This window comes from Pleurodeles waltl, chromosome 7 (genome assembly GCF_031143425.1).
Source record: "Pleurodeles waltl isolate 20211129_DDA chromosome 7, aPleWal1.hap1.20221129, whole genome shotgun sequence".
NCBI classification, from domain to species: domain Eukaryota; kingdom Metazoa; phylum Chordata; class Amphibia; order Caudata; family Salamandridae; genus Pleurodeles; species Pleurodeles waltl.
Window position 1 is genome coordinate 671947630 of NC_090446.1, and position 25741 is coordinate 671973370.

Genomic DNA, 25741 nt, shown 5'->3' on the forward strand with positions numbered 1-25741 from the left:
GGCTCGCCTCAGTCCGGGACAGTTTACTAGTTCAGCAACCAAGGCCTGCGTACTAAGAATTAGATCGATATTCGAGTCCCTCAAACTATGGAGCATAATACTATGGGAACCCACCAAAAGGAAGTCATTTTGGACAGCCGTCTGGATGTTTGAGAGACTCTCCCAATTGTCGTTGATACAAAAATCCCCAATTTTACTAAACCCTGCATAATCCCATCTTCTCGCTGTCTCTAAATCGAGGTGATATCCAGAGCGGGTAGACTCTTTTATTGTATTTTTTATAAGGTATTCATCCTCGTATTTGAATGTTTTGCACTCTAAAATGTCTTTGAGCATTTTTTTTTAAATGTTTGATCATCTTTTAAGATAAGATTTGTTCCTGCCATTTCACCCAATTTATAAATGTTATGCTGCTCCCCCCTCATAATGTTTGGTGATTCATTAATTTGAAAGTGATTTAAAGAGATAGATTTTCACATTTGCACAGATTGGCTTCCAAATACCATATCTAAGTTGTATTATTTGTTCTTTTGAGGGTATTTGTAAATGTGAGGTTAGGAAATACACCTTGTAGAAGGATATTTTTAGTGGTTATCTCTTATGCAATAAAAGTTAGTAATAGCATTGTCATGTCTGTTGGAACATCTGTTTTTCAAACATAAAATAAAATTCTTAGCATATCTGGAATTCCTTCCTAAAGCATTTCACATGTTTTGTAAATCGTTTTTTCTATCCATGGTTTTTATTTAGCTTTTCTTTCCTAAGATTCTTTCTCCATCAGAATTTTCTCTTCATGCTTTTGGATTCAGAGAAGCTCCTATTTGGCATCATATGTTCCTGTCAGAATCTGAATTTTTGTGACAGCTATAGCCGTATGGAGAAAAGATACTTGAGAATCCAGAGAAATACATTTTACATAATACCTGGAACTTCAGCAAAATTATACATATTTCATTAAAAAAATTGCAACATTTGTATACCACTAATTTATTTCCCGGTTCAATACACCTTAGTTTTCGTTTCTCTTCCACTGATTGAGAAGGGTCTGGCAGCCTTAGTGACATTCGACTTTGGCAGCCACCTTGGGGGCAGCCGGGAGCTTAGTCCAGTTTCATCTGAGTTTTAATCACAGGACATGCCTTCTACTATTCTTTCATCAGCTCTGGCACCTGATGTTACTCTGCCCTTGAGGCTTGCAGGGGTCCTTGGCTCCCCTTCACGATACTGAACACATACATAATGATGATCTGCTCTTAGGACAAAAAGGTTCCTCATCCTGCATTATGGAATGGAACAGTTGAATAACAGGGTTCAGATTAACTTTATGCACCCTTGAGTGCCTTCTCATTCGTTAGGACTGTAAGACTCCTGATGGGATTTAGAATGGGTACTCATCTCAGTAGCAGGGAGATAATACACAGCCAAGAATTGTTTTTGAAGTAGTGATGGAACGCCTGAATCTTTAGGATAAAGAAAATATCTTTTAGACAAAGAAAATATCAGTAACATTCAGAAATGCTCATGTATGGTGAACAATGGACATTGTGATGATTGAGCTGACAACCTCCTTTTGTACCAGAAAAGGGAGCCACAAAAGCCTCAGTTCATTTTCCTAAAAACATTTAAAACTATGCTTTGCTTGACCTGCATTTGTTTGAATCTCGTTACAATATACTGTCAACGTTTTATATACACTTATTGTTTATGCTGTGGTTTTGCCCTTCTGTGAGCATAAACAAATTCAGAAGGACTTGTAAGAATCTTGTGAAGTGCTTGGGTGTGCATTCCTTCTTTTTCCCTTGTTTTCCTAAATTAAGTCCAAGTATTAGGGATTCCAAGCACTCAGGTGCATGACGTGTCTCCATCACAAATCTGCTGGGTAAGTTTATCTCCTCAATACCATCCTACATCTAGCACATGCCTGTGCTCGCTTCTGATTTCCAGTACATTGTAATGTAGATGGCTTGCAGGAGAGCACACATTTTCCTGCTTGCAACACTGAATCTCCAGCCTTTCTTTTTTTATGTTCCATTCACACCGTGTTTATACACTTCTTTCCACGTTCGATTGTGTTTCAATCCAGAATGGCGTATTAGAAGGAAATTATGGTAACTCCTGGAACAAACCATTATGAAAGCTCTTGCCTAACTACTGCTTTAATTCAGATAAATCTTCACAAAACAGCAAGCCAAGTACGTACGGTATTCGAGTACGTTTCTTAGCCAACACTACTCAACTTGGAGTTACCACAGCAAAAAGAAAAAAAAAAAGGAAACAACGTTGGATAAAAAAAATCTCCTCTACCTCCCGGGCAATAAATTTTAAAATATGAGCACCTGTGTTGCATTGAAAAGAACTAAGCAGACTAGCCCAAAAATAAGGTCACATATTCAATCACAAATTCCCATGCAAATTATCTGCTTCGAGCTGTAAGTGAAGTGCTCAGCAATCATAACATATATTTTAACTGTTGCAGGTTAGTGCGTTGTTTTGATACTGCACTGGTATTCTTGATTCTAAGGCTTCTCACCATGGGATGGTCATTAACATATGCTATGTGCAAGTGACTTTCCCACTTTATAGTTGACTCCTACAAGTTCATTTCCTCACCTCTCTTACTGCTGTGTGTTTTTATATATGTGCAACCTTCTAAATAGCTCTTTTTTTTGGAGAAGGGTAGAATACTCTGTGGCTCACTAGGTGTGATCTATAGCCAGGAAAACAATCTCTGATGCCATCCGTGGCCCACCTCATGTTGTGGCCCACATGTTTTCTTCTTTGTTCCAAATGGTGGTATCCCCCCATCTCCTCACTTTCATTTCTATTCTTAAATGGGGGTATCTTTGTATCCCTAAATCTCTCCACCATGTCCCTTTTTTATTTCCTCACCTGCATCCTCTTTTGCAGGTAAGTAACCCCAGTGCGTGTGAAGGTGGCGAAATGTCCAGTTGGCGGAATTTGTCAATTCGAAGTCCAAGTACCCCTCGTCTTTATTTCTATATTGTAAAATTCTGAGGCTTATTTCCTGCATATGTTGCACATTGTGCTTGTTGCAAGGTTTCTTAGCAATTCTGGGGAGTGATATTTAATAGCAAATCCCTCAACTTAGCATCAGCAGAGATTCTGGGGCAAACCAGCTCCATTCTTCCATTACTGTAAGTTATTTATGGAATGCAATATTCAGGTTATTTTAATGGATGTTTTTATATGGTTATGACACGTGCATTTACATGTTTCCTGTTATTGAGGCTATTTAAGTACAGCGTGATCATACACATGCTCAAATTGACTGTAGGAGATGTCACTTTTCCAACTGGTTTACATTAAAGAGTATACTGGTTATGGATAACTAATGCTACAGGTAAGAAACCCTGCCGTTCTAGCTTTCAGATCTGGAAAGGGCATTAGGTTAGGGGGTGATGCTGCCACAGAATCTTCTCCTCTCCAGGCAAAATGTCAATATTTTTAGTGGCTAAAGAAGAGCCCTTTACTAAGTACTTCCGTTATTAGAAATATATATATATATTTTTAAAATAATGTATAAAATTTATTTAGTGGCCTTCTTTTTTTACCAGCACTATGGCTCCTGTCCTGACATGCTCTCTTTTGTAAAAGTTCTTCTGCAAGATAGGAGAATAGATGATAGAACATAAATGCATATCTAGATTTGTAAGCTGAGTGTATGAATGGTGTCGATGCTCTATGTAATGGCAGCAGTCTGCATCTACATAAATATATCAAGCTCTGGCTCCTATATGCCCCGGAAGGTGCTACATGCACATACTGTTTTGAAGCTGCCTACCTGCTCCCTAGTTTCAGACATTAACCTACACTTTCAGGTGCTTTCAGGAATAGTTTCATTCTTATTCTTAAAGGCAAATTTAAATTTACAACAGTACTTCACATATACCACAGTAAACCCTGAGGACGTCTAGTAAGTTGATTATCTGTTTTTTCTCTTTCGTAGGAGTGAACTCGTTCATGGTCTATATGGCATACAAAGACTTATATCAGATGTCAAACACAGAGGTAAAGTTATTATTCCAAATTTCAAACAAGCGAAGGAAGCATTATCACCTCAACTCCTCTTCTTACCGAACTAAGTGTGATGTGGTTGTAAAATGTAGGTGCTGAGATGCGATTCTGCAGCCATCCCTATTGTGCCGCTTACATGAATTCCATCAGACTCACAAGGCACTCTATAGAGAGAAGTCCTAGGTATGAGTGTCTTCAAGGTGTCATGTTGAAGAATGTGGTCAGTTCGGTGGTCCGCAGTAAAGAAGCCCTGGCACAAGATTAATTTCAATGACTAATTAATTGTGCACCAGTTGGCTGTTCTTATATATTAAGGAACCAGTAAACCTGTTGACATTAATCACTTTTTCCTTTGATGTTCCAGCTCTATGAGATCTTCACATGCCTGGGGAGTCTCGGAGCTATCGCTCAGGTGCACGCCGAGAATGGGGATATCATTGCACAGGTAAGCAAAGGGACGTTTGCATAGAACATTCAGCAGAACACCTGGTCTGGACTGATCACATCTTGTTGTGTCATCATAGGAGTCTTATCGAAAGGGGTAACTTGTCATCTTTTTCAGTCAAGATCCCTGTTGTTACTGTTAACAATATTATACATGTCAGTGAATTGTAAAAGCTCTTTTGTTTATGGTCTTAGTAATATCGGAATATCGTTTTTGCAATGAAAATCTGACCTATGTCAGTAATCTTAAATTACTGTACAACGAACATACTAAAACTCAGCTTTATTTAGGCCACATGTTGTTTTGCTGCGCACAGATAAAACAATCCTGACAAATTTATTTTGACTTTATTGCATTCCTGTTGTATTATTGTTAATACAAAGTATCGGTTTTTGTGTCCTTTTGCAACGCCATCAGAACAGGTGTTCATTATCTTGATATCTCCTTGAATGAAAGTCATACTAGAGGCAAACAACAACAAATGTGTTTTCCATATATCCATTGTGAAATCAGAAATTATCCATCTTTTGCTTCATCAGATGTGGGCCCAAAAACCTAAGATTTAGTTAAAGGGGCGCTGGGTCATACCTGCGCCTGTCTTGGTTCTGACTTTACTATTTCTTCCAAGCATACACTGTGGTGAAACAAATGAAGCTGTTCAGATAGCAGTGGAAATATTTTATTTCTATGGAGACAAGTTGTTTTTCGATACTCTAGCTTGTGAACGTAGTTTTGATAGATGTGTGTGATACTAGAATCATACAAATTACACTTGGGAGGTTTTTCAGAACAGTAAGTAGCATTTACGAGGTTGTTTTCCATTGAGGGATCCTGTGGGACATTGTAAACAATGATACATAACCATTTACAATTTTCAGAGCTATCCAGTTTCCACATTCTGTATATGAGTAGTTTATCCTGTCCATGTTTTATTTTGGGATTTTAGTACTTGTAGTCCCCTCAATCCAAACATAAATATAATGCCACAAGTACCAGAATGCAAAGAAAACAATCTAGATTGAATGAACTCTTCAAGAAGACCCGGTTATAAGGTCATAAAAATGATCAATATAGGTCATAAAATGCCTCCTCGTGAGTCATGGCATAACTGTTCAAAGAAAGCAGCTTTTGTAACAAAGGAATTAATCCCACCCACAACATCAACAATAGGTTATCATTCAAATCTCATTTTGAAAAAAAAACCTGACATTATTCCCATTGTTCTTCAGTTGCTAGTGTTCTTGTTCAGTGAAAATAAAGTAAATAAATAAAATAAAATAATACTGTACCACATATAACTGTATCATTACTAATAAATAAAACGACTTTTCCCCAAACATCACCTTGCCTTTATTTGAAAAATAGATAGCTTTTCTCCCCAAACATGTGGTTGTCATCTTCATAAGGGTCTCACTACCTTCAAGTCATCGTGCTACCATTAAGTACTCAGGTGGGGCATCACCTGCAGACATGTCCACACTGTCTCCCAGGTAGTCGCCACATGACAATCAGATCTTGACTGCCACCCTTCCCCACATCCTACAAATGTCATGAAATCCCCATTTTAACCATGTTTCCCCCCATTGAAAGGTATAGCTCACCACTCATATAGCATACATTCCATGATATATCTGTTCCCTCCTATTTGCTAGCCTTGATGTTTCTCTTTCTCATAAAGGGCAATCATGCATTGATGTGTCTCTTTCTCAACATGCTTGCTATGCTATGGTGTTCTTCTCCCATATGCCCGTTAGAGAGTGATGTTCTCTGTCTCCTCATGTGCAGCCATAATATGCTTTAAGCCAGACGTGTTCTGATGTGTCCGTTCCCTCCATGTTCCTTTCAAGCTAAAGTGCTGTGTTTCTCTGTATGCCCACCGTTATAGTATATGCTTCCCCCTTGTGTTATCCATGCTATGATATATCCCTACCCCCATATGCATCCATGCCATGATCAACCCTTTCTCCCACAAATGACAGCTCTGCCATGTTTTTCCTGTTTTCCCACATTCCAGAGTATGATGACGTGTGATTAATGTTATGACTTGCCTGTGTCTCCATGCCCTAGCTATACTGTTTCCCAGATCCCACTTATGCCTTGATTTTATGAATGTTATGATATGCTTATGTCCCCGTAAGCCAGTCATGTCATCATGTGCACCAACCACATTTACACCAGTTGTGCCATTATGAACATGTTTCCTCATATTCCAGCAGTGAAGTACCATTTCCTTTTGTGTCAGCCATGCCATGATGCGTCTCTTTCTCCCTATGCTAGGCCTGGCATGATGTCTCCTATTTTTCACAAGCCAGGCATGCTATGATATGCTCTTGTTACCCATTCAAGTTATTCCATGATGTGTACGTATATCCCTTTTGTCAGTCATGCCATGATTTGAGTGATGCTCCATGTGCCAAGTTTGATGTGGCACTGCTCCCCAGTTCGTCAGCCCCTGACACAGAAATGCACACATACCAGTAAATCCTTAATCCTAGAGAAATGGCTATCCCTGACTTTTTTAACGCTTGCATGCACAGCACCATTGCATAAGGGCCTCATGTATGTTTGAGGTGGTAACGAAGCTTTGCTAATCTTTGCGGTGGTTCCGCCCACAGTGCCCTAAAGACCAGTCACTAATTAGGTGTGTGCCTATACATCCCTAAATCTAAAGCTTGAGCTGGGAAGTATGTACGGAAAGCAGTGCTTAATTTGAGCCGGTGGTTTCTGGTGAGGGGCACCGGCCCTTATTTTTGAGGGGTAGCACTTATTTTTCTGCATCAGGCATTTACTATGGGCAAAAGACACACATGGAAAAGACGAAAGAAGAGCAAAATGAAAAAGCGCCACAAAGGGAGAAATAATAAAGCTACGGGAGTGCGCTGAAGGGGCAGGGAGTGGCTGTAAATGGATTAAAGAGGCCTGAGATGGCATCAGGTTTACGCTGCCTCAGTATTCTGGCCTCTCACACTTAATTGCAGCAGCCAGATGTTTCAAGGAGATCATTTGGGCAATGGCACGTTTTTATTTACAAATTAAGCACTGGCTGAAAGCAGTGTTTTTCTCGTTCATTATGCAATGTTAAAGTCGGCTCCCATTAACATATTGGCCCTGATTATGAGTTGCTCGTTGAAATCTCTCTCATCCCATTTACGCATGGGTCAAAATCACGAGTTTGGTTTTATTTGACTCATGTGACACTTATCGGATGCAGTAAATAACTCAGCATTCTTTAAATTTCTGCATAACAAACTACCGAAATTTGGGAGAAGCATACAGTATTTACAGTACCATACAGATTTTGGTGCAATAAACACCAAAATATGCATGTTACTCCCTAAAAACTCGTACTAGTTACTACTTATTGCACCAGATTTACTTACCAGGTGAGATAACTAGCACCCAATACTTGTTATCAGGAACATTGTGTTGCTTTGGGCAATCATCGAAATTAGACGGATGATCTCTCATTCTAAGCTCCTTGGAACTGCCTTCTAGAGACCCATAGAATCCTCGATACCATGGTTCAGTTACCCATATTGCAGAAATGTAACAGGAACTTAAAGCAGCAGAGGAGCAGAGTGCTCTCATTCCCACCAATGCTGCACTTTACATCTCCCATTCGTGGCACTCCTACACATGAGCAACTGGTTTAGTCCTGGTCTTCCTGTAAAAATCTACTGCACGGATACAGGACGTCTTACGCAACCAAAAACTGTACCTCCATCCTAATTGTTGGTCCAGGAACCCTTCCTCATATAGCCTGTCAGTAACGTACAAAGCTTGCTGTATCTCATACTCTGAAGGTTTATTTGCAACCTTTGACACATTAGGCCACATGCATACAGAGCAAGCAGAACACGCGGAAAAATCTTGGTGCATCACCCCCACAGACTACACAAACATGGCCAGTCTGTGTTTTACTCTCCATCAAGTCCAACAGCTCACATACATTCTTATGAGGTAACATAATTTTCTCTTACTTCATCAGGAGCAGGGACTCCTCAATCCTCCCTCATGTTATAGTACACATAAGTGTCCTTCAACTATTTTGCAGTTTTGGCTCAATAGACACTCCATCAATCCTAAATTTGTACACTTGGTTACAGACCCATAGTGGTGAAATGCTCTGCATCATCCACTTATTGATTACACCAGGGTTTGAGCTCTGATCCAGCAACTTCTCTACGACCTCTGGCACACACAAGGCCACATAGGTTGGCCCACTACTGAGTCACTGCACAGAGTCTGGCCATCCAGCAAATGGGTGCCACTTTTCTGATACTTCCTCCAGGATTGTGACCCTGGTCTAGCAAAGCTCCACCCTTGATGGATGGTATCAACTCTCTACCACTCATCCCAGGCTTGGCAGGGAAGCGTCCCATAGATCTGTTTCAAGGCCAGTTCCAACAAGTGCTGCACTGCTCTCTTCAGAGACCAGCTCTTGACATTTTCAACTACTCAACAATTCCTCACACTCAAACACTCCATATGCATACAGACAGCGAATCAGAAAAGAGAAGAACTTTTCATTCATCAATCAGTCCATTACTTCACCATGGCTTCCATCACCCTTCCTTCCTTTCTGTCGATACGTTGTCAGCTTCCAGAAGGCCTCCAACAACGGGTTTGCTTTTGCTCATTCGCCAGTGTACCTACTGCAGCCACACATCTCCTGCAGGCACAAGCATACGCAAGCATTTACATGCATACCTTAGGGGGAAGTTGACAGAACCGTTTTTCTGAACAAGCGAAGAGACTGGAGCTCAAGGATTTATTTGAAGTATGCAAAGCTTGAACTATGACACTCCGGCAAATTGTATTACATTGCAGGTGCTTTCAATAAACTGACTACAAGGCTTTGCTTGTTATTTGCTCAGCAAACAATCACTTGCATCTTTGCTAGATCTGGCAGAGAAACGTTGTAAGTTACTTGCCAAAGAGTGTGCTGAAATAAAAGAACATGCTTCTGCGTGCTCAGACCAAAACCCACTCTGGGCTAACCGATAGATCCCTTTGCACCTGTCTGTGTTGGCAGGTATTTCATTCACCTCTATCTAGAGCAGGGATCTTCAAACTGGGTGGTGGGCTCAAGAGTTCCCGGGTGGGGCGGGGGGGAGGGGGAGGGGGGTTCGGGGCATGCTCCGCCCAAAAGAAATATTACACAGGTAACAGTGTTTTGTTTTAAGTAGAAACATGTTATTGCATTTTTAAAAAGGCAACAGTACTTAACTGCAATGTTTAAATACGTCTAGACATAATTAAACATTGCTATCTTTATAAAATAATTGTGAACAATTCTGAGGGGGGCCCAACGATTTTTATTTTTCAACTAGTGGGACGCGGCATTAAATGTTTGAAGACCAATGATCTAGAGGGATCAAAAGAAGCATGCCCTGTATGATGTCTGAGGTTGCTTGTTTTGCAGTTCAGGTGGAATATTTATTTTTTGACACGCCAAGGCAGGCTTTCATATTGTGTGTTTTGACTGTAAGAGATGAAGGGCCTGATTCTGACCCTGGCGGTCTATGACCGCTAGGGTGGAGGCCGGGGGTAGCACCGCCAACAGGCTGGCGATGCTACATGGGCAATTCTGACCGCGGCGGGAAAGCCGCGGTCAGAAAAGGGCAACTGGCGGTTTCCCGCCGGTTTACCCCTGCCCAAAAGAATCCTCCATGGCGGAATTCCGACCCCCTTCCCGCCAGCCTGGTTCTGGCGGTTTTAACCCCCAGAACCTGGCTGGCTGGAACGGGTGTCTTGGGGCCCCTGGGGGCCCCTGCAGTGCCCATGCCAATGGCATGGGCACTGCAGGGGCCCCCTAACAGGGCCCCACAAAGATTTTCAGTGTCTGCACAGCAGACACTGAAAATCGCGACGGGTGCAACTGCACCCGTCGCACCCCAGCAAATCCGCCGGCTCCATTCGGAGCCGGCTTCATCTTTGCTGGGGCTTTCCCGCTGGGCCGGCGGGCGATCTTTTGAAGATCGCCCGCCGGCCCAGCGGGAAAGTTAAAATTGTCCCCGCGGTCATTTGACCGCGGGCGGTGTTTGGGCGGTTTCCGCCCGGCGGGCGGCGCCCGCCGCCCGCCGGGGTCGGAATGACCCCCGAAGACTCGTTTCCAAATGAATGAGTAGTGTCGGCTAGAGCACAGGTGAGCTAAAAACCATTGAATCTAACATTTGTATTCATTACATTTTGCTGAGGACGTAAAGGTAGACAGTTACTGAAATGGAAGATCTGCATGGAAACCAAACGGAACTCCAGCGTACACAACAATGCCAATCAAGGGCCATCCAAGAAATGAACAATTGAGTCTTGGCTTTCAAATTCACACAACACTGATTTTGAATTATAGGAATCCTAATGATTGACATCTTGAATGTTTCCAACATTTGTCATCTCTAGTTCAGCAGTGAGCAAGTGAGGTATCCCTGCACCCAATCCAAAATGAGTAACATTGCGACAGGGACAAGGAAGGTTGAAGGATTAACTAGGCAATATGGAGCACTTGGTTTATCAAGAATCCACAGAATTCATGATGCCCGAGGGCTGGGTGCCCTGGAGCTGTCATCAAGAAGGCAACCAGTATTCACTACTTAGATCTGCCATTACTTTAGAGAGTTGACATCGTTGATAAAAATCGTGCTTCAGATCAAAAAAGGGCAAACATTTCATCACGTTTCATAAGCTGTGTCAATCACTGAAGGCTGAATACAAGCCTTCAGGCCACTCAAATGTATTTTGTCAAGTATCCTTGTATTATTTGCTAGCTACTGCATTCTGTGTGTATCCAAAACAGAGGCCCCCCTACTGCTGAGTCTCTATCCCCCTTTTTGGACCCATGAGTTATTTTTTAAAATATGCTACTTGATATTTTTAGTTCCATAATCTCCACTGTTGACAGGCTTCAGCCTGTAAACTTCTATAAAGCACTCATTCATCTTCATTTCAAAGCCGTCAGTTTGACTCATCGAAGCCTTTGGTTTGAGCAAACCTGTACCTTTTCAAAGTTCCCTATTACACATATCCTCATCCCTGCACCACCTCCAGGCTGAATGACAAATACTGAGCTTGCCACAAACATCTTGCTCTGGTGTTCAAATCATTAGTCTCCCAGAGCTTTAGGGTCTGCAGCTAACCATCTCTTAGGTGCTCCTAAACCACACAGTGCACGTTAAGCCAAATGCTTAACTGTTCGCGTATAGGGCAATATCCTCTAATTCGAGATTTGTGTCCCATCCACATATCTAGCTTTCCACACTGCATCTTCCTTTAATGACTCCAAAATTATTACTTTTTCCCCCCATTCACTTATCACACTCTCTGCTCCTTAAAGCTGTAATTGCACTTATTTCTTACTCTAGTATATATATGTTCAATTGCATGTGTAGCTGTAGATACGCATGCTATTCACAAGTTCACCATCTAGTGTTGGGCTCGGAGTGTTACAAGTTGTTTTTCTTCTAAGAAAGTTTTCGAGCCACGAGATCGAGTAACTCCTCCTCTCGGTGATAGTGCGCATGGGTATCCAGTCCTTTGTTAGATTGTTTTGTTTCTGCCGTCAGGTTTGGACATGTTTCCTCTCGCTCCGATAGATCTCGTTCAGTTCTATCTGAACTTCTCTCTTCTTTTCTATAAACGTCAGTATAGTTTTGATCAAGTTTTCTAATCTTATCGTCAATCCGATTGTAATCATTGGGGTCGATTATACACCCTTAGTGGCGACCTCAACCTTTTTGGGCCTACTTCGAAGTGTTGTAGTCGGTCAATGTTAGGCTGATGGAACAGACTCCATTTCACTTTTGCCCTCGTGTCAAGCAAATTTCCATACGCCGATCAGCCTTTGGTGTGCAATCTCTGTCTCTCTCCGGATCACAGAGAAGAGAACTATGATGCTTGCCGGTCGTTTTGCACCCAAAAGACTCTAAGGGATCGAAGAGTGCTACGAATGGAGATGGCGATCCAAGTCCACAGAACATACGCCCTACACGCACAAGACCATTCCCATCTCAAACTCCGATTCGGATCGAGATTCTGATGTCGACAGCCAATCCATCCCACCAGCCCAGTACGTGAAAACATCAGCCCCTTCCCATCACTCAAAGAGAATTAAAAAGACCTGTACCCTTGGATCCGGTTTTTATTAGAACACAACTAGCGCCTGACTCTATAGTGGTCAGTGCAGCATGAAAGCGGATCAATAGCCAATCTACAGGGGATGCTCCTCCTCCAGGCAAGGAAAGTCTCAAATTTGATGCGGCAGGTAAAAGAGTAGCAACTCAAGCTGCTAACCATTGGAGGATTGCAAACTCTCAAGCACTCCTAGCAAGGTATGATAGGGCTCATAGGGACCAAATGGAAGACTTGTTGCAGTACCTTCCACCAGAACATCAAAAAGGGCACAACAAATAGTAGTGGAAGGGCAGGCTATTTCCAATAACCAAATCATGTCCTCTATTTATGCAGCGGACACAGCGGCAAGGGGTATCAACACCAGCATCATCATTAGAAGACATGCATGGCTAAGGGCTTCAGGTTTTAAGCCAGAAATACAACAGCCAGTATTAAATAAGCCCTTTAAACAACAACAATTGTTTGGGCCAGAGGTTGATACCACAATAGAGAACTCAAAAAGGCCTATGAAACAGCTAAAGCTATGGGTGCGTTATACACTACACCTACTTGGGGAACTTTTCGTATGCCACAGTTTAGGGGTGGTTTCAAGTCATCAACCACAGAACCATCCCCATCCTTACAAAAACAGGGACCACAGTTCTACAACAGAAGTTCCATTAGAGGCTCTTACAGAGTAAATAATTATATAGGAAAAGGTAAATCAACCGCGCAAAGAGGTTCTTCTACCTCAACAAAGCAGTGACTTCTTACACATCCCCACAGAGCATACATCTCCTGTGAGAGGAAGACTGGAAAATGTTTACCCATCATGGCACAACATTAATACAGATCAATGGGTTCTATCAATTATCCAACATGGTTATTGCCTAGAACTCATCTCTACTCCACCAAACATTCCTCCTTATTCACACAAACTTACTCTGGATCATTTCAATTTATTAAAACAGTAAGTAAAATCACTACTATTCAAAGGTGCCATGGAGATGGTACCTATATCCCAACAAGGGTCTGGAGTGTATTCACTATACTTCCACATACCAAAGAAAGATGGTACTCTTAAGACCAATCTTATATCGCAGACCCCTCAATCGATACATTCTTTCAGAACACTTTCACACGGTCACTCTACAGGACATCATTCCCCTACTACAGAAACAAGATTACTTATTAGCATTAGATCTAAAAGATGCTTATTTCCACATTCCCATACAACCAGCACATATAAAATATCTAAGCTTCATTATAGCAGCACTACCAATTCAAAGTACTACCATTCGGAGTAACAACAGCACCAAGGATATTCACCAAATGCCTAGCAGTAGTTGCAGCATTCCTCAGAAGACAACACATACATGTCTTACCCCATCGGAACCACTGGCTCATAAAAGCCAGTACAATTCAGATCTGTCAACAGCATACACAGTAAACAGTGGGCACCATACACAAGCTAGGATTCACAATCAATTACCAAAAATCTCACCTGCAGCCAGCACAGATACAACCGTATCTAGGAGCAATTCTGAACACTCAATTAGGATACCCGAGCCCAGTGAGGATTCAAGCATTTCACAGTCTCATATCTCAACTACAATACAACCACACTTATACAGTAAAGTTAGTCATTAAACTATTGGGAATTATGTCCCCATGCACAGCAATAGTACCCAATGCATGCCTGCACATGAGACTCCTACAACAGTGTCTTTCTCAACAATGGTCTCAGACACAGGATCACATTTAGGATCTAGTGTTGTTGGACCGCCAGACTTAACACTCTCTGCAATGGTGGAATCACACCAACCTATTAAACGAGCTGCCCCTTCAGGACCCTGTGCCACAGACCATAACCACAACAGATGTATCAATGATAGGCTGGGGAGCTCATCTCAACAACCTCACTATACAAGGTGAATGGGACTCAATCCAACAAACTTATGACATAAACCACTTGGAATTACTAGCAGCGTTCCTAGCACTCAAAGCTTTTCAGACACAAATCACACACAAGACAGTGTTAATAAGGACAGACAATATGAGCACAATGTATTATCTGCAAAAACAGGGAGGGGCACTCACTTCAATTGTCCCTTTTGGCACAGACAATTTTGAAATGGGCAATTCACAATCACATTCAGCTACTAGCAGAGCATATTCCAGGGTTACACAATCAACTAGCGAAACTCTTAAGTAGGACGCAGCAACAAGTACACGAATGGGAGATTCACCCGCAGGTCATTCAATAATACTTCCAAATGTGGGGAACCCCAGACATAGATCTCTTCGCCACAAGCGAAAACGCAAAGTGTGAATGCTGAAACTTCGCATCCAGGTACCCACACCCTCAATCAAAGGGCAATGATCTATGGATTAATCGGTCAGGGATGTTTACTTACGCTTTTCCATCTCTCCCACTAATTCCATTTCTCATAAAAAAGATCAGTCAGACCTCCCCCACCATAATACTCACAGCTCCCACACTGTTGGATCTGTCTGTAGAACCACATCACAAACTACCAGACAGAGCAGGTCTATTGACGCCAAACAAAGGTCAAATCAGGCATCCCAATCCCAGTATACTCAACCTGGTGATTTGGCTCTTGAAGACATAGAATATGGCTACTTACAGCTTCCATAATAAATGTATGGATATTCTAAAGCAATCAACCAAACCTACAACTAGACAGTGTTATGCAGCGAAATTGAAGTGTTTTGTCCACTATTGTCAGCCCAAAAACATTAACCCACTTAAAGCTTCAGTGCAGGATATTGTCTGTTATTTGCTAAACTTACAAAAAGCTATTCTTGCTTACTCTGATATTAAAATCCATTTAACAGCAATAGCTGCTTACCTCCAAAACAGACAACATACTTTCCTGTTTAGAATTCCTGTTATAAAGGCTTTTATGGAAGGTCTTAAAAGGATTATTCCACCAAGAGCTCCACCAGCTCCTGCCAGGAATCTTAACATTGTACTCACAAGACGTATGGGCCTACCACTTGAACCACTTGATTCATTCTTGCCCTCTTCAGTTTTTATCATAGAAGGTTGCCTTCTTTGTAGCAGACACTTATTTAAGAAGAGTTAGTAAAATTCAAGCATTCACTTTAGAAGAACCTTTCTTTCAAATTCACAAGAAAAAAATAGTCCTTAGGACAAATCTAAAATTCCTCCCAAAAGTGGTTTCACTGTTTCACATCAATCAGTCAGTGAAATTGCCAGTCTTCTTTCCACAGCCAGATTCAGTTGCTGAAAGAGCACTTCATACCCTTGATGTTAAAGGAGCTCTAACGTACCATATAGATAGAACAAAACAATTCAGAAAATCTAAGCAACACTTTGTAGCATTTCAACAGCCTCAAAAGGGTAATCCTATTTCAAAACAAGCATTAGCCAGCTGGATAGTAAAGTGTATTCAAACTTGCTATCTTAAAGCTAAAAGACAGTTACTAGTAACTCCTGAAGCACATTCAACTAGAAAGAAAGGAGCTTCAATGGCATTATTAGGAAATATACCAATAGCAGATATATGTAAAGCAGCCACCTGGTCTACACCACACACATTTACTAAACACTACTGTGTGGATGTGTTATCTTGCCAGCAAGCAAACGTTGAACAGGCAGTGCTTAAAACATTATTTCAAACTTCTCCAACTCCTACAAGCTAGCCACCGCTTATCTTAGGAGGGGAACAGTTTACAGTCTATGCAAAGTCATCTGGGACCTCCTTGACAGCAACACAGCGGACGTCGCTTTCCTCATCGAGACCTCGACAAACACCACCTCAGGCCCAGACATCGCCATGGCCATTCCCCAAGAATACAAGATCGCCCGGAAAGACCACCCCAGCCACCCCAGAGGGGGAATCGCCATCATCCACAGGTCCAACCTCCGCCTGAGCACACACTCCAAAGACTCTGAAGACTCCACAATCCTGACCGAACACCTTCACTTCAAACTGCAGACCAGCCTGACATCCATCCTCAGGGGAACCCTCATTTACCGCCCACCCGGACCCCACGCACCCATCTCCGACTCTATCACTGGCTGCATCACCACACAAGGCATCACAGCCACCAACTACACCCTACTGGGAGACCTCAACTTCCACCTCGACAAGCTACAAGACCCCAACACCGCATCCCTCCTAGACAACCTCCACAACATAGGGCTTCGACAGACAGTTATGGAACCAACGCGCTCAGGAGGACACACCCTCGACCCCATCTTCACAACAGGAACCTCTGTTACCTTCAGTCACACCTCCAAACTCCCATGGACAGACCACCAATGCATCCATTTCACCTTTAACACACCCACCGTCATCCGACCCCAGCACCAACCATCATATAGAAGCTGGACAAGAATCACCGACAACCAGCTCGCTGTCGCCAACTCTGCCCCCACCATCGCACACAATGACGACCCGAACACTGCAGCACACACCTTTCACAAATGGATCACCAACTGCACCAACACCATAGCTCCCCTCAAAAAGAACAACAGCACCCACGCAAAGAAAGCCAGCTGAATCACCCCAGAACTCCGAAAATCCAGAGGCACTTGTTGCTGCCTCGAGAATATCTGAAAAAACACCAAATCCACAGAAGCACAAAGCAACTTCAGAGCTGCCACCACCGCACACCACCAACTCATCAGAAACACCAGAAAGAAAGCTATACAAGATAGAATCTCCTCACACGCACACAACAGCAAGGAACTCTTCAGCATCATCAAGGAGTTCGCCCAACCCAACAGGCGATTGGGCCATGATGAAGAAACTTTGGTGTTGTAATGCGTAGCCAAAGTCAAGTAAAGAATTTGGATTGAGAAGCTGACACATTGGGTGTGACTTTTTCTCTGCTACATGAAATAATGTGGCAGGAACATTAGATTGATTTATAACGGGCCACAACCGTTAGTCAGCACCAGCCTTGCATGGTGGATGTAGCCGGTCCTTAGTGGAACTTTTTTTGTATATATATATATATGATGTGATCAATACAGCACCTCTTGTAGTGGTGCTAATACAACCACAGATAAGTAAACGCCATCAGAATGACAATACCTGGTTTGTTAGGTAGTTGTTGAAAAGTAGTGCTTGAGTTCAGTGCTAACCATGTTTTTAGGTCAGTGGGATGCTCAACCTGATTAATATTCTTCCTCTAGGTCAACAGCTCTCCACCTACAGTATCTTCATGGCCATGATCAATCTAGTGATGTCGCTTTCATTGTCAAAGGCAGTTCCATAGGCTCCTAAAGTGGTTGATCTTTAGAACCACTCTAGTTCACAGTCATAACAGTGCTTGCACCTCCTTTGCGCAGAAATACTCCTGTTATGGTTTTTCTAATCTCTAGATGGCTACAGCAAATCAAAATAGCCTGCATGAAAATAGTGATATTGACAGACCTTCTTAATATGAACAGTCCATATTTGTTTGTGCATATGGAAAATGAATGCTTTACCCTAAGTGCAAGTACAGTTATTGCAGTCAGTTGTGGTGGAAGACAACACTGATTACGTTTTTGGGCCCCCCAACAAGGGGTGCCAGATCACTAAAACAAAGCAGCAAATGGCGGCCCTTTGGGTTGTGGACAGCAAAACTCCCCTTCAACAGGCTGCAAAATTCTGGTCTGGACTGATATATCATTTTGATATGACTGTTCTTATCTGTTGTACTTGTAACAGTCTTTCTTAAACACTGTTAATATTTTGTGTGCCTCATCAAAAGGCTGCCCTTTGAATCGAACATCCTTCTGCAAATGGGGACCTTTAGATTTGTTTTAAATCTACCCCTTAAATATCATGATATGTCTTACAATCGAGTCTTTATCCTCAGTGTACATGTATATCATGAAGTGTGTTTACGTTTATGTCGTGTTCCCTTATTTGGCAAAAAAAAAGAAAACAAACCAGGAATATTACATATTTATTTTAAAGCGAGACCTGGAAGCACAGACTCAATCTCCTGCACTCTCGTGGCCCATTCTCAGTTGCCTGGTGCACTGGGTGAATGAGCCCGGCATGGGCGTGCAAGGGTTTCCATAGCCTTAAGGTAGAAATATGGCCTGAAATGACATTGAACAAAATATGTTGCCTCCTGTGTTTTTTTTTGGCCTCCGTGAACTTAGTTGGTGACTGAAGTCTACCTAATGGGTCACAGACAGTCTTCTTGATAAAAATAACCATTGAAACAACAAACACGTTTTTGTCTCAGCAAAGAGTATCTTGTGAATGCAGACGATTGCCTATCTTTCCTCATCGAGATCTGAGTCAGAGCGTGTAGCGCATGCACTGTGGTACTGTGAGTTTCCGGTTCTCTCTGTCTCGGCGGTCACTTTCCTTTAGCAGAAACCTGATGCAAAAAGGCACACAAGGCACAGGAACCGACACGTTCTCTTGATGTTTGGTTATGTTTGTCTGTTGTTTGGCAACCCTTCCTCTTTTTATGTTGTGCTTCCGGAACTGCTGTCTGGAGCTGAAATCCTTGGCCTCAAAAACACAGAAACATGTTTTTATATTCTTTGTTTTTCTAGGAACAAGCCCGAATGATAGAGATGGGAATAACGGGACCCGAGGGACATGTGCTGAGTCGGCCAGAGGAGGTAAACTTTCACAAGATACTCACAAAGAGGCCCCCTTGTTTCTTTTTTAAATGTAATTGTAAATGTGCATATCAACATCAACAGGCTTTGTATTATGCATCTTTAAATACTTATATAAAAATATGCCTCTCTATACTCAAGGGCTGCAGGGTTCTGAGCAGTAGGACAGCAAGTGTGCCATGGACCCATGTACCGGTAAAGAAAATGGCCTCTTTGCTTGCTTTTGAAGATAAACAGTTATTATCATAGGTCAGTGGCCCCGAAGGGCTCTGGGCACGGTTGCTACTGCACCTTGCACCAATGGAAGCTACGCCCCGGGTTCTGATGCGTAGGGGGAGGAACTAGGAAAATTTGTTCTGGTATATCACTTTGTGAAACTTATTAAACATCACATTAAGAAAGCATGAACACCTTTCCTGACAACATTTTGGAACTCCTGGGAAAAAGATCGCTCCTTTCCGCAGACCTGAGAAATGGACAACAGGAATCATTCATCTGATGGATATTCAGTCACTTTGCTCGTAGTCTGACCGAAGAGTATTGTAAGAAGAAATCTAAATATTTATTGAAAGGCACGCTTGAAAGACCTTGACCTTAGGCAGGCATTAGTCTGACAGATTCACCACCAGGCCTAATCCTCTTTCAGCCAGACCCATACATTTGCCTGTAAAGGAATATCCCAGTTAGTCCTGATACATGCGTGCTAATAGACCACATTGAGACGGGAGACTCTCGATTTTTAAAGCAAAAAGTGGTTTTATGTTAGCTGTTTCTTACCTAAAATTGATACTCCTTCAGTAGAATATATGATCTCCTGATTTTTTATTCAAAATCTCCCACATTGCTCCTCTAAAATGTTGGTATGTATGCTGATAAACTTTAAAGGAAGGGTTGTCACCTAGCTGTTTTTTACCTGCATGACCAGTATTTTAGTGTCCTGATCAGTCCGAAAATTAGAAAAGTCACCTAAAGCTATTTTTTTCTGCTATCAGTGCATATTTTCAACAGTAAATATAGGAAGAAAACACTTTAAAATGTTTTTCGGTCTGCCTTAATGATAACTGACTGATAATTAAAGCAAACAAAGACAGAAAGGCATTGTTAAAAATGATTACAAACTATTTTTTATAGAGGTCTACTTAGGAGTGGGGTCCAGGCCTTTGCTGGATCTTAAAACAGGAACTAATGGCTGGTATTTTCTTCTGGGAAATTTTGCACTTCCATCCTTCTTAAATGTAGAGGGCCCATCCACCTCCCTTCTCATGTGCAGAAAAAATACAGAGAGCTCATTAACGCACAGTGCGCTTTGGTAAAATTTGAGACATTGTGCTGAGACTGAACTTTAAAAAATCCTCTAGCTTCCCGAGCATCTGTGCTGCATAACATGATTATATCACATAATCTGAAAAAGAACTGTTGCATGTGATTTTGCTGCTAAACCTCTTGATTTTTCTGAGAAGCGCACGCAGTTTACTTGGCATTCACAACTGACAATGTTGATGAGATAATTTTCAATAAAAGATTGTAGGTGGAACATCTTTGCAAACCACTCCTCCTGCAACGCACAGCGCAGTCGAGAATGTTCTAAAATCTGCTGTTCGAGGCAGCGACTTCCGGTGCGTCCACATGACATGACAGGGTCGGTTAGATCACAATAACAAGGAAGTGGGAGTGGGAGTGAGATTCCGAGCGGCAGCTGGAACCTCAGGGCTCGTTATGACTAGAAGGAATTTAATTTGAGCCAAAAATGTATGGAAACCCGTGCGACTGGTTTTCAGATCTGTAGGGTTAATAAACGTGCAAATTTAAAGAGAAGAGACCGAAAATCCTTTGAAATGTAAATGAAACTTTGCAATACAAACACAGTAGATTAAAGGAGCAATTACTGTTCTTTCTTCTTTCAAATACGAGTACAGTGCTTTCACAATCTCTTCTCACATCTCTCTTTATCGTAATTGTGTCCGAATGTGAGGGTTTCTGATCCTGTCACCACTCCTCCTTAGCCCTGCTTAGTTTGTTCTGACTCCAAAGTATCGTTTGTTACTCTCGTATTTCACTATATTAGTTAAATAGTGCTTACCGTCTGTGGGACACAGAAGAACTTACAGATACATAGCATGCCACATCATGTTGGGTATGTGGTTGGATGATTACACTCAGGCGTGATTGTCATCTCAGACCCAGGAGTGGATGTCCTCATCTATTACAAATGGGTGTGTACTAAAAATTCTATTTAGCCCCCCCTCACAACCTTTCTATGTTAATGGGCCTCTCGGAACATGCTAGCGGCTGCTGCATTCTATTAAATAGTATTTCCTGCTTTAGAGCTTGGGAGAGAGCCTTGGCAGGGCGACTAAGTGACTCTGGCCCTGATATTCTAAGCTAATTTAAAACATGAATATGTGCTAATTGCAAACCATCAAGTCTGTGAACAGGGTTTAATTTTGCAATGTGACTGATATACCAATTACTTGCTTCACAAAATGTACATTCACAGGGATGGAGGCCAGAGGGGTGAAAAATACCTTGATTATCTCATTTTCATTCCTTCTGTGTGAACATGTTTTTAAAGCAGTCCTTGTTCCTTAAGGGAACACGGTCTTACTTAAAGGTCTGACTACAAATAGCTGTAGCAACTGGATTACTTTGTTATCAATTCTTCAAAAAAAGCACAATAAAACGTATAGAGAGTTACTGTTCCCTGAGTTCGCCAACATGCAGTACTATTTCTAATAATCAGTGTTTTGTATTTATTTGTTTGAATTTGCTGTCAAGATAACATGTTGGATTTATGGCATTTTTGTTGACACATTAAAGATATTTAAACTCATATACTTCTTTAAAATGCTATAAAATCACTTTGCCTTCATCAAAGTATCTTCAGTATAATGTTTTGCTGCATCTGCCTCTAAAGTCCACCGCTTACAACTCAAACTTTATTTTCTTTCTCATTTACATAACACTTTTGGAAGGTATAGCTTTATTCTGCTAATGCAGTCTGTTCTGCAAATACTCCTGGCCTCCATACTATTGCAGCTTATTTTGGTATTTACTTTCTGGGAACGCTGAGGGCAAACACAAAGTAGAGGAATTCATAAAAAAACGCATCTCTTAACAAAACAAAAATAAGATCTAAACAATTGTTTGTTTTAATTTTTTTTACACATGGAGGGAATTACATCAAGGGGAGCATGCAGCTGTGCTCTAAATGACAGTTTGATCTTCTCAGAGGCTGTTCATCATCGGGGAAAATTCCCCTTTGCAAATTAGTTACCACGCCAGGTAAGATTTTGCCATCTGATCAGTAGTTTGAAACAGCAAAAGTAGACTGAAACTGTAGATATGTTTCATTGCGACTAGCAAATAAGAGGGAGACATTCCTTTCCTGCCCTCTCCTATTTGTGACTCGGAAAGAGCTAGAAATACTTTTATTTGAATCAGAAGTAATTTTTGGACATTACAACAGTACATTTTGCAGTTGCAAATGCGTGATTTTGCATATTGCATGTTTGCAACTGAAGCACGCTTTTGTACTTTGAGGCAGTTGTGCTAGTAGCTGCTGCTCAGCCCTGCCACAACAGACCAGAGTCATCATTAAATTATAATAACTCAGTTAGTCCCAGCATAGCTGTTGGTCTACATAAAAGGAGTTCCCTGCCACCATGCCTTCAGTCAGTTTGATTCTTGCCACTGCTCCATCAATCACTTTCTTTTATCAGTGTTTCAGAAGTGGATGAAATGGGAGAAAACACATCCATAAACTCAGAGGTCCACAATTCTATTGGGAAAATGTGTAGCACATTTCGACTGTCTGTGTGTTTGTTACAGAAGTTACTTTTCTAAATTGCATACCAGACAGTTCAAATGCTGCTGAGCTTCCCATTAATCTAAACAAGTACACAGGCAGGCAAGCCTTTTCTTCTGTGATCATATGCTTACAAGCTTAATAATCTCCAGAGTTCGTCTTGGAATTTAAAATTCCTCTCATGGCAAGAATTACCTAGCAGTCATATTTCCTATTTTAGGTGGGAATTTCAGAGCTTTTAGTTTGAGCAAGTCTGGGCTACTTTTACTAATATTCTGCCTAAGCCAGAGTACCTAAACAGTCATGACTCGCTGTGCGGTGAAGGGGCGGTGAGACTCGCGGTGGGGGAGGGTTCAGGGGAACAAAATAAACAAACATTAAATTAAAAAAGAAATTTACCTTCCTCGCTGCTGCGCCGCTCCTCTTTCCTCGGTCACTGCAAGCACAGGCTCCCCGTCTGCTCTGCTGTTAATCCTAACGCTGCATGGAAGCAGTGTTAGGATTGGCCGTAGTGCCCTGGCTTGCTGCTCCCAGGCAAACAGGGAGCCTGTGCCTGCTCTCTCCAACTCGGCAACACAGCCAGGTTGGATAGAGCACAGCGAGCATTTGTGTTTGTCTGGTTCAAAACGACCGGCCAAACACACATACGCACTGAGGGGAGTGCACACCACTCCCCTCCATGACTCTCAGCCGCCCATGGCCCCACCCCTTTGAAAATTAAAATGATAATACATATTGGGGCTGATTTAAGAGCCACTAGCACCATCCTAACAACACATTAGCATCATTTGTTAATGCTAATGTGGGTTTAGATTGCCAAAAACACTGCGCCATGTTTACCACTTTGTAACCCTTTGAGCTAGGCATAATGTATGCAAAGGGGGGCCGAAAAATGACAAAAGGAAATCTAGAAGATTTCCTTGTGCCATTTTTCTTGGTACTTTCAACGCCTGCTAAGAGCAGACGTTTAAAGGGGGCATGCCATTGAATACAATGTGCCCCTATATACTCTTTGGGGCTGTTCCTGCAGAGTACATAAAAAAAAAAGCTGATGTTCATGCCCCCTACCCTGCGCCATGGTGCGCCGTATTTTAAATAGGGGCACACATGGTGGCAGTAGAGGGGTACTAAGGGGTGCAAGGAAAGTGGTGCTGCGCTGGGTGCACCGCCACTTTCCTTAAGTCAGCCCCATTGTTTATTATCTTTTTATTTTTAAAGCTTTGCAGCTGCTGCTGCTGGCGGGTGGGGCGACTCTCCTCCGCCATAGCAGAGGACCCGCCACTGTTCCTAAATATTGGGATTTGCATTGAGCAGTAGGATTTATAATATCAGAGCATGCTGAAACTGAAGCAACCATGACATGAAGAAAGCTTCCTTGCTGTCATTTCATGAGGATGTATTGTTCGTTTTTTAACGGGTATGCGTGAAAAGCCTTGAAAGTTGTTGCAATCTACACATAAGTGAAAATTCAAATAAAAGTAGAATTTCAAAGTACAACCTTACGTTTAGAATACATGAGGATTTTAGAGAAAGAAAACAGACGCTGAATTGAGTCAAAAGACACTTTTTAAGAATCTCCATTGGGATGCTATGGCCTGCACAAACCTTTGCTTAGAACATATAATAGGTTCAACCCATATTCTTCCCCGGCACCAGTTGGTGGGCTGCGAGCTAATGGGAACCAGAGGCGGGAAGCTGTCTCTTCAGTAAACATATAGATTACAATAACCTATGATAGGAAGCCAGGAAACGATAACTGCTGTACAACATGACCAAAATAAGCAAAGAGGGCACTTGGTGTGCCAGAAAACAACTGACCCTGAAATGTAGGCGTTTGTGGGTGGGTTGCAAAGCGTCAAGCTTTTGCCTACAAATTCAATGAAATTACAGTTGTTGCACTTATCACACAGCCTTTAGTCAGTTAAGAAAGTTTGCTGAGCATCTCAACTTCAATTTCAAGAGAAGACATCTGACAAAAAAAGTAGATTTCGTTGACAGCATTTCTTGCAAAAACGTTGTTTGCGCAATAATTTCCATTGAAAGAGGGTTTTTCTCTTGTATTAATAGGTGATGAATAAAGAAATGATGTCTTAGCGCCTCGCAGATGAAGAATCAAAGTTAAATTTTTTCAGTATCAGAATAGATGGGTTTTGAATTGTTTATGAAAATTAGTGACGTACCTGATATATACTGAACTGAGGGGAAATGTATTCTAGTCTTTAGTAGTAACAACTGAGAAAGCGCAGCCGTCATATTTGCTCTCCAAAACCTAGGATTCTTCAGGAATGATGGTGAGCAGGAATGGAGGATTCTTGGGGGACTTATAACTGGGCTCCATATGCAAACTCATAAAGGTGGCAGAAGTGCCTTAAAGAGCTTTACAGCTGAGATATGCTGCACCAAAATTGGCAGCACCGTGGTGCGTCAGTTCTGAAATGCAGGGGTGCGCCCTATTTACAAAAATACAGCAAACCCCTGTGTTTCCCTAGCACTGGTGCTTAATTTAGCTGCCAACGCAGGCATCCTTGCACCAAAGTACAAGGGTGTCTGTGTTGAAGGAAATTATTGTATATGTGCAGGAAGGTGTCCCTTCCTGCGCATAATCAATCTACAATGGCAATTTGGCACTACTGTGTATGCTGCATTCGGCAGCATACATAGAAGTAGCAAATTGTCATTATTGAAAGGTTGTTTATGTGCAGGAAGGGACATCTTCCTG

The 25741-nt window shown here is 42.0% G+C and overlaps 1 protein-coding gene across 2 annotated transcripts in view; it reads left to right on the forward strand.

The window, feature by feature from the left end:
• The window catches only part of DPYSL3 (dihydropyrimidinase like 3), a 305571-nt gene that overhangs the window by 235252 nt on the left and 44578 nt on the right, over positions 1 to 25741 (forward strand). For both annotated transcript variants that reach the window (XM_069244670.1, XM_069244671.1), the window contains exons 5-7: positions 3968 to 4029; positions 4400 to 4480; positions 19149 to 19217. In XM_069244670.1, coding sequence (XP_069100771.1) covers positions 3968 to 4029; positions 4400 to 4480; positions 19149 to 19217 — 212 coding nt within the window. The remainder of the gene's footprint in view (positions 1 to 3967; positions 4030 to 4399; positions 4481 to 19148; positions 19218 to 25741) is intronic.